At 38.9% G+C, this 10,398-nt stretch overlaps 2 protein-coding genes across 2 annotated transcripts; one reads left to right on the top strand and one right to left on the bottom strand.

Moving 5' to 3' along the window:
- Window positions 1–343: 343 nt before the first annotated feature.
- Window positions 344–2,162, bottom strand: LOC115797522 (uncharacterized). The gene is made up of 6 exons (XM_030754115.1): window positions 2,117–2,162; window positions 1,643–1,987; window positions 1,494–1,532; window positions 1,272–1,382; window positions 1,145–1,173; window positions 344–535 (listed from the first exon to the last, which is right to left on the bottom strand). The coding sequence occupies exons 1-6, from the start codon at window positions 2,160–2,162 to the stop codon at window positions 413–415; spliced, it is 693 nt and encodes a 230-aa protein (XP_030609975.1). The 3' UTR covers window positions 344–412.
- A 4,499-nt stretch (window positions 2,163–6,661) lies between these two features.
- LOC115797601 (uncharacterized) lies at window positions 6,662–8,615 on the top strand. Its single transcript, XM_030754199.1, has 3 exons — window positions 6,662–6,692; window positions 6,793–7,158; window positions 8,137–8,615. Exons 1-3 carry the CDS (start codon window positions 6,662–6,664, stop codon window positions 8,613–8,615), a joined length of 876 nt encoding a protein of 291 aa, XP_030610059.1.
- Window positions 8,616–10,398: the final 1,783 nt, after the last annotated feature.

Genomic DNA, 10,398 nt, shown 5'->3' with positions numbered 1-10,398 from the left:
AATAGATCACATTCATGTTTTTATATTTAAAGAGCTTTTACTTTAGAAGCCTCATGACCTTCACCCCAGCTGTGCTCACAGTGCTGTTTCTTATTCTGAAAATGTCTTCTATGTCACTCCTCCCACAGCAGACCATCAGACTCTCCCCATGAGGAAGTTTCACAGTCAACAGTGCCATTTCTGACTCCTCCTCTATAATCACACTTTAAGCTTGTTTTTTTTTTTTTTTTATCTAAGATAAAAAGCGAACAGCATAAGAAAAACACAGAGGCACAACGCAGAAGATGCAAACATGGACCGAATACATATTTATTTGTTTTGCAAAGCATTTAGCTCGAACATAACACATACACAAAGTCACCAGCAAATTAACATGATAAAGCATGATATCTGTTCTGAGCTGCAGCTCCATCTATCTTGTGGCAGCATACACAACATGAGGCTCCAGCTCTCTCTGTGTTGCAGGTCCACGGCTTCTTTTGGCTTTTTTCTGGAAATTCAGAGCTGCATAGTTCAGATTGTCTGAACTCCCATCCTGAAAATAAGAATATCTAGTTAAACACTGCATGACACCCCCAAATGCCAAAAAAGTGAAAAACTGGTGGTTTTGTGGATTATTTGAGTTTCAAAGTGAGACTTTTAGAGGTAAATCTACTGACATACAGTTCCTAAGGTACACACAACTAGTTCATCACAGCACAGCAGAAAGACTCCATTTTTGATATATTAAAAAGAAAAAAAACTGTCAAAAATCTAAAAACTAAAAAAACTACAGCTTCCTCAGAAAGCAGATGTGTCTTGAGAAGAAAGGAACAAGTCTGGCGTCAGCTACCATTTTACCCACATTACATTTTACTTAGAATTTGAGTTTTTCAGACTATGGAGATTTCTTGTTTTGCTTTTTTTCTTTAGTCTAGATCAGCTGTTACTAAACAGTTTTCCTGTGAAAATTATTCAAGTTTTTTCTGGTTCTAATGGTATTAATTGAGGCCAAAGAACATGAAAGATTACAGTTGCTTGCTTGAATTTACTCCTTAATGCAACACGGTGAGCGTATTCACAGAACAATTATATGTTTCAGTGCTACATTTAAATCATAGTAAATAGTTTACAAACTGTCAGTAAAAAATAAAGATTAATTTACCTTGTTATATTCTTTTGGTTCTCCAGCAGCTAAATAGAAATATCAAATGATTAGTTTATTATTACCAACCAAAGACATTGTTAAGCAGTTCAGAAGATAAGGTGAAATAAATTATAACCAACCTCACCTTTTTGAAATGTCCAGATTTTTAGACCAAGAATAACGACCACAATAGTGAGCAAACCTGTCAGACCTCCAAGGATGATGGCTGTCTGCTGTGTCATTTTAACGGGCTCCTCTACAAAAATAGATTAAAACATCAGTTTAATTCAGTCTAGTTGTTTTAGATAAATTAGTGATGGTACTGAAACTAAAAAAAAATTTAGAAACAGGAAAAAAAGAATCTTACTTTTAGTCTGAAAATCCTCTCCTTCATTGGTTTCATCACCTATAAAGAACAATGACTATTATAATAATTTCTGGTTTTTACAATGTTTTCATGCTAAACATAAAGAGACAAACTAAACAAAAAGAGGTCATTCAAGAACAAAAGCTTACCTTGAATTCTTAACTCAACTGCACTGGAAATAACTGTATTTCCATCAATGTAAAATCCACAGAAATACAGACCAGAATCAGATAAATCCACTTGCTTGATTTTAAGGAAGACAAAAGTGATGTTGGAACTCATATTAAAATTTCTGTTTTTAAATTCATCACAGAATGAAGCTTGGGTGTGAGCTCCATACATAGCAGAGACACAGCTGGGCTTAGTTCTGTTGACCACTCTGAACCAGTCTGTCTGCGTTGGATATTTGGAGATGTTGGAGCACTGCAGTGTGACTTCTTCACCGAGCTGGACCTCCACAGTCTGAAACTCAGAACCTGAGACAGAGATCCAGCCTGAAAAAAACAGCAGATACAATATTTATAAGGGGATTCCATTAGTTAAACATTGTATATATATCTTGCAAGTTTAACATTAAAACTGGCCTTTTTTAAATATAGAGAACAATGACACACTGTACTTACTGCGGCTGCAGAGAACCAAAGCTGTTATTAAAATGAAGCTCCTCATTCTGTGTGTAACCCTCTGACAGCCAGGAAACTTTATATTCTGTAGGGGGTTTCATTAGAAAGGGGCGTGGTATTGAATAGCATATGCTAGAAGACGTATTTCTCACACAACCTATTTTCACCTTTACCACATGAAATCTCTGGCAGAAATTCACATACAGCTCTATACAAAAATTATTGATGCCTTATGTGTAAGTCTGACACAGCACATCAGAAAGTGAGACATTAAAAATGAATCTGCTGCTGTGCTTTACTGGCAAGGAATGGTTGTGTTGAAGTATGTAAGACTGTTATTTATGTATCCCCCCCAAGACACCAGGGGATCCTAAATATGTCCCACTATAAGTAGTCAGGTCCTGCCTTTTATTGCAGCCTATGGTCATCTCTTTTACCCACATAAAGATTCACGTTGTCCTTTCTGTACCACCAAAGTAGATGAAAAAACTTCCTCTTTCTGTTTGTTGATAGGATGTACTACACTACCATTAGCAAACTTACTTACTTACTACAATGTGTCAGTAGTGTGAATAGCGGTGGGTCAAGTATCTTACCTTTGATCAGTATGAAGGGGGTCAGAGGTGTACAGCCACAAACACTCTGTGGTAGTATTGTTTTTTTTTTTTTTTTTTTTAACATTTGGTAGTAAAAACATTCTTATAAAGTTAATTCTGTTCTATATTGTGTTTAGCAAAGTCTTCCAGCACAATGTAATTTTATTTCAACTCTTTTTTATCTGAATTTATGACAGCCTCTGTTTCTCCAAAACATACCGATTTCCTTGAGTTATATCAATTAACTTGCTGGTGTATCTACAAAAGGCAGTGAAACCCCTTGCTGATGTGTGCAGGAATGGGTGACTGACTTGTTAGTAAGACCATCTTTGAATTAATATTGATGATACATAGCTTGCCAGCCTTAATCATAATAATGATAACTTTGTGTAGCTTTGATTTATGTAGCCCCTTTAAAGAAACCCAAGAAAGTAGAAAGCCTGAAAATAAACAAATGTAAATAAATAAAACAAATGAGTAAATAAACCTAGTTCAAGACTTTCTGAAGAAGTGAGCTTTCAAAAGTTTTTGAAGGCTCCGTCCCCAAAGGTATGGAGATTGGTTCGAGGGACAGAGAGCAGAACCATGGCTGAGGACCGAACTGTCATGAGACTGTTTGAATGGGTGAAGGAGATTGGACAAATACTGAGGGGCCAGGGCATTCTAAGTGAGAAGAAGGATCTTGTAGGTAATGTGTGCCTTTACCAGGAGCAAGTGGAAATGAATGGGGGAGGGGGGTTATATGTTGCCAGAGCTTAGTGCGTGTTGAAAGCGTGGCAGGGGCACTTGAAGGATGAGGTCGATCAATGGGGCGAAGTAGGTGACTGATTGTAGAGAACAGCAATCTCGGATGTCTTTGCTGTTGGTGAACGGGGGAGGAGTAATAATGGGCCTTGTCTTTGAAAAGAGAAGTTTTATAGGACCTCACTCAGTCTCTATATGCCTCTGAAGTTAGTGGAGACTTTAGAGGGGTGGTAGATAAGGACAACCTGGAGCTATATGGGTCCAATTAGAGTCACTCAAAAAAAGAGGTGACATTAGGTTGTGATAGTTCTTTAACCAGGATGTCGGCTTGATGTATGATGGCTAACCCACCACCACAACCTTTGGAGCGAGGTTTCCGAATGTACACAAAGCCAGGGGGAGTGGCTTGGTTGAGTGAAGAAAAGGTCCTGCTGATTTTGCCATGTCTCTGTTCAGCAAAGGAAGTCAATATTCTTGTGAGTAATAATATCGTGGATTAGTGGTGCTTTATTGTTTGTTCAGCACCATGAATGATGCACCATTGATAGCTGATCAAAATGGAATGGTGCTGTTGATGCAAGCCAGTGGACATAAATTGCTCAGAATGCTCCCTTTACGTTTATAGTGATGTCTTCATTGCCTACTGGAAAGCCTGCCAGACAGCACAGAGGGAATGACATTTTCTGATTAAGTGTCAGGCAATATAAAGGAATTATGATGTTCCAAATGCACAGCCTTAAAGGGGGAGCTTTCATGTACATAACGGGGATGATGTAGGCGTCCAAGAGATTTAGTAACAGCAGTACAGTCCAGAGTGAAGTGGCAGTACAGGCTGTGAAGTGCTAAAGTGAAGTATTTTAGGAGTACCATGTCAGTGGAGCTAAAGAAGAGGAGGAGACAGCCAGTGTTGGACCACAGCAACAGCAAGCAGTGATGCCAGGACAGGGAGAGTGAACCAGGAAAGTAGCTCATGGACACATTGGCAAAGAGATGTTCCAGGGGAGGCCAGCATTGATGAAATAAAATCCACAGCTAGAAGGTGCAGCCAAAGTGTAGCTTGCTAGCTAAGGTAGGCTACTCGCTGTTTGGTGGAAAGTCAGCTGATCAGTGGCATCCAGGTAACAGCTGAGTGGTGAGGAAGGTGAGTACTCTCACATAGCAGCGCCAAAGAGAGAAATGTAGTGAGAAGATGACTTGGTCCGATATGCAGTAAAAATCCGGCTGATTAGCACAAAAAAGCGAGGAGATTTTTGTCGCAAACTGAGAAGCCGCGACATTCACACCAGAGTTAAGCTTTCACTAAATATATAGAAAGGGAACTATATTGCTCATTTCCAGCTCAGTAATTTTATTTTTGGACTCTGCTGTTGTAACTTTAGATGACTCAGTTCCAAATAATCATTATATATCTTAGACTGGGCCTTGTAGCCCCTTGGTTAATCCTCTGTCTGAAACAAGTCTTTTTTTAACATTCTTCCCCTGTCTTTAAGCTAATTTTCTTATGATTGGCTGCCCTTTAAAAACAGTGTAGCACGACTGCTGCCAGGGAGCCCCCAACACAGCAGGCAGAAGTGTTGGATGACCTCACTTCACCACTGAGTACAGCACAAATCTGTCCTGAGCTCACTGCAAGCATTGTCCCACCAGTTTATTATACCATGTACACACATAATTTCCAAACTTTCTGCTTCCAACATTTCCCCCCGGCCGAACCAGAGTTTGGTGGACTAGGGTCTGCAAGCTGCTCGAGACCACCATAGCCCAGTGTGCACCCCCTTTGGCGCCTTACTGGAACGCTGTGAATCCCTCCCAGACCTCCATCAATGGACATGCCCCCATACACTTTCAGCACTCCTGCCCCATGGCTTCCCATGAGTGGAAGGCAGGCATAGCAGCTAGGTCCTGAGGAGGACAAGCACTGGGTCAGTGGATGCACATGCTGGTGGCTGTTCTACCGGTGAAGAATGGACTCCAGAGATACTGAAGAGTTTTCTCCTCTGTGCAGGGATTGGCTGGCTCCCTGCTTCATGCTGGGTGAATCCTTGGGCTTACCGGTATGCTGGGCATACCAGATGATGACCATTTCCGAGGTCATTGGCCAGTGACAGCGAGTCCACTCTGGCGTCCTTGCATAGCTGTTGAGGTGAACAGCCACCTCCCACCATAAGCCACGAAAATGCCAGTGGTGGTTCTCAAGGGAGCCAGTCCAAAACTGCTTGACAGATGTGGCTGAATCTGCCCCTGACGCTGGTGGTATGTTTGACATTGCCAACTGCACCCCCCCATCAGGAAGTATTTTCATGGAATATTTTTACTGCTGATGTCCAAATCATTTGAAACTTTGGCTATGTTTAATATGAGCATCCACCATTATAACACTATCCACATGACAGAAAATAAGACAAAGCTTAAGAGGCCGACTTTAATATGTGCAAATTTTGGTCTCTTATAAAGGTTTATTGTTGATTAAGGCCATAAAAGACGATTTCTATGTGTCCACAGGTTCTAATACTGTACAAGACCTCCAGGAGTCTTCTTCAGCAGACCCTGTAAGATCATGGTCTTCCTCTCTGATCAAGTGAATATGAGCAAAAATTTCAAAATCCACTTGACTCATGACAAATTTCACCTTGTTACCTCTAGGAGGCACTCCAGATCTCTGCATACTTAAGAAGAGCTCGATTTGTGTTTGTTTTACTAATGTTTTGAATTTGTCTTAATAACCTTGTTTCAGTTGCAGATCAAAAAGAATGGTCTGCTACTGAAAGGAATTTTGAATATGCTCTCATGTCAAGGCCAATTAAACTGTATATGAATATATATACAGTAACAGACATGCAGCATTAAGTCTTTAATAAAAATATGACTACACAGGGAGTTAATACTATAAGAAAATATATTTTTGTATCAATTCTTTTATTTCATATTCATAGTTATGCTCAGGTATTGCAACAAAAAATAAACTTTTATATCTTTGCTGTTTTGTTTTGGAAACAAATAGAATAACCGTGTAAATGTTTGAAACATGAGAAATCTAGAGTAATCCGTATTTGACATGCTTTGCATTGTTGGTAACTGATTCATTTTTCTATGTAGCTAAGACGGAAGTCAGGCCGACCCTTTTATGAACCAATCAAAAGTAACCTAGTTCTTATGCTGTTTGCTCTTTTGCTCAAAATGTTCAGTTGCCAAAACCTCTGAGAAGATGCATCACTGTGTCATCCTCTGTGGACTTTGTAAGTATTTGGGTATAAGGCAGGATACATTCAGGCTAATTAAGGATAATAATTTCATGCCTAATTATGTTTCTTTAATACTGTGTATTTTTCTACTCAGTTCATCTGTCAGCTGTGATCCAGTCAGCTACAATCAAGCAGGACACAGGGGTGAAATTTGCTGCTGTTGGGGAAAGAGTGACTTTACATTGCTATTATGAAAGCCAAGTGGCGATGCACTTCTCCTGGTACCGACAAGTCTTAGGAAGCAGACCTGAGCTCCTGTCTACAATTTACAAATATGATAAACCATCTAAAGTCCTCCACACATTGCAGAAGAACCCCCGTTTCTCTGTGGAAATAAAGGAAGGGACGAATCATCTACAAATCTCTGATGCTCACTTCTCAGATTCAGCTACATACTACTGTGGGAGCTCACACTCCAACATGGTGGAATTTGGAGAAGGAATCTTTCTGAGTGTTAAAGGTATTTTGCTTCTATTTTTCACTAACACCAACTTTATATGCTCCTTTAGTGTTCCTAGTGTATAGTACTTATGTTCTGTTCATGCATCCATTTTCTGGGTTTGGGTTGCAGGGACAGCAGTCTAAGCAGAGATGCTCAGACTCTCTCCCCAGCCACCTCCTCCACTGAGGCCATTCCAAGCCAGCCAAAAGATATACTGTCTCCAGTGTGTCCTGGGCCTGTCCTGGGGTCTCGTCCCAATAGGACATGCCTGAAACACCTCAACTGGCTTTTTTTTTTTTTTTTGAAGAAATCCTTGAGACCGAAAGGATGTTGAATGTGCCGATTAACACCCATCATTTTAAAGTAATGCTTATTATTCTGGATTTTTATTTCCAGGTATATAAACATGCATGTTTGACAGCCGGGATAGGCTGCCAGCCCGTCTACCACCCTGAGCAAACATAATTATTATGGCTGTTTGTTTTAATTGATCATTTTCCTTGTTATTACTGGTCTATCTTTTGGTTTTGTTTGCGGCTTTCTGTGTTATTACCCATATTATTACCCTTTGTTCTTTTCCCACCCCTTGTTATTGTCTTTTTGAGCTCACCCGTGCCTTATCAACCTTTTTCTGTTCAGGTAATTCTGTCTTTGTCAGGTCATTGTCAAGTCTCCCACATGTCCTGAAATCATCTTTTTTGTACCAGGACTCTCATGTGCATATGGTTTATTTTTCCTTTTTTTCAGTTAGCTGGTAGTTATGTTTTTATTTTTTGTGTTTTCTTTCCTGCCATTGTTGTGCAAATATTCTTATTTTTGGTATTAATTTGTCATGTTCTTTGAAAACCTGCTAGTGGTTTTGGGGGTGAAAATTGGAAAGATTATCAACAGTGTGATTGATATTAAATACATATACATTTAAAGATCAACAAAAAAGGCATTTGCTTACAAAAATCACAAAAAAAGCAAATTTGTCTAAATTTGATTTCTTTCCAGGAGCTAATCACCAGAGAATTGTCCAGGGACCAGCATCAGAGACCATCCAGGCAGGCGGCTCCGTGACTTTCAACTGCACAATACACACTGGGGCCTGTGAAGAAGAACATAACGTCTACTGGTTTAGACACGGATCTCACCAAGGAATAGTTCACACACCCATAGATCAGTGTGAACCTGTCTCTGCACAACGGTCTCCTTCACAGAGCTGCGTCTACCATCTGCAGAAAATGAACCTGAGCTCCTCTGATGCTGGAACCTACTACTGTGCGGTGTCCTCCTGTGGAGAGATACTGTTTGGTAGTGGGAGCGAGCTGCTCATCAAGGATGGCATTAAAGAGCAAGTGGATGAAATAAGAATTTTGGTCTGGCTCTCTATCATTAGAGCCGGGATTCTCTTGTTCTTTCTACCCACTTGTTTATTTGTATTTGTCAGAAAAAAACTCTTAATTCAAAATTTGGCCGTCAGCAAAACTTAAACACAAGTTTATCATAAAAATCTATTTTTAAACAAAATGTTTTTTTTTCCCTTCAAATCCCTAAGAAAATGGTGTAAATGTGAAATTTTCTTTATTACTGTGAATTTATAAAATTAAACACAATTAGGATAGACATAAGAGAAAAATAAGTGTTGCTTTTGGTGTCGCACTTGTATTTTTATATGAGGTAGTTATTAGCAGGTGTGGTGTATTAACTGAAATCTCAGATAGGACATCTTAAAATCTGGTTTATAGATTTTCTACATGTTTGGTTATAATGGTTTATTTTCTTTTTCCATTATGTTAAAGTTTGCTCATGTTATGTTTTATTTACATTCATTTCATTTACATGACTTTATGTGTGCTGTGCAGTCTGCAGCTACTTTGATGAGCATCCCTGTGTCAGCACATAAGCGGAGTGATGTTATGTTCATTGTTTAAACTTGTTCAAAGTAAAACAGTATGAAGAAGCTACAACATTATTATTTATTAATTGAATCATTGCTTGTTATGTTTGTAAAAGACTGGAAACCAATTTATCCCTGAGGCATAAAACACACACGCACACACACACACACACACACACCTAGTGCCCAGATGGCCCTGAAGGTTTTTCACATATTGAAACAAAAGCAGACTCACAGTCATTTTAAATACTTTGCTGAGAATCTTTTAGGCACCAATTTCAGTTCATTGATAATTCAGTTACTTTTAACTTAAAGTTACTTTTCTTTCCTCATTGTCTTAGAGGCAAAGTTGTAGTTGTGTTGCAGATCTTGTTTATTGTTACATATAAGTGGTTTTAAAGTGAAGTGCAGGCAAATGATCCAGTTACTAATGATCATAATATGACTATGATAAGATTGTTATTATTTATTAATGTGTTGCAAAGAAAAAACTGATGATGGCACAACATATAAAATTGAGAATTGAGAAATTGTGCATCCTTAATATAAACGCAGAAACAAAAGACAAAGAAACATAAACAACAGCAGCATCTTCAAACACAAGCAAAATCATCCATACTATTAGATATTTTTAGTACTAGCTGGTGATTCTCTAAGAAGCCTGCGGAGTCACAATGGTGCAAGTCTATTTTTTCTGGTGTATTTCCGAGCATGACATCGGAATAAACCACTGTGTCTTCATTGTGTTTCACTGGAGGTGATCTGCAGGAGGAGATTCTGGGAGCAGGAGACACTGAAGCATAGATAACTCCAGTCTGAAAAAAATATGAAAACACATGAAAACATGCAGGAAACCCCAACATATTGCTGTATACATCAGCAAGTCAGTAGTGTAAATTGTGTATGGATAAATGAAGTAGATAGAAAGCAAAATAAAGAAACCCAAAGAGCATGCTGTAGTAGAGTTTGAGAGTCACACAGACAGACAGCAGGAAGGAGGCAGCTTTTATAGCTGAGCCAGCAGCTCAATACAACCAATGAACCTTGAGTTCGTGACAAAACACAACACAAAACAAAACAGAGACACCTAGTGCCCCAATGACCTTAGGATCATCACACCTGGCGGTACCTTTCTCACAACCTTTAATTCATGTTTCAAAATGATCTTTTTATATCAAAGAATAAGTCATTACTAGCAAAATGGAAAGTAAATTACATGGGGGAACAATAAACTTTTACCTCACAATACATTCAATATAAGAAAATTAGATAATGTGGAGGAGCTTTTGAAGTCCACTGTTCTGATGAGGTAAATAAATGATCTAAATAAGTGATTTTTTTGTGGTTTCCACAATACCAAAAAAATCCATCCATTC

Source organism: Archocentrus centrarchus, chromosome 18 (genome assembly GCF_007364275.1).
Source record: "Archocentrus centrarchus isolate MPI-CPG fArcCen1 chromosome 18, fArcCen1, whole genome shotgun sequence".
Lineage (NCBI taxonomy): Eukaryota > Metazoa > Chordata > Actinopteri > Cichliformes > Cichlidae > Archocentrus > Archocentrus centrarchus.
This window is presented reverse-complemented; position numbering and strand designations above follow the sequence as displayed.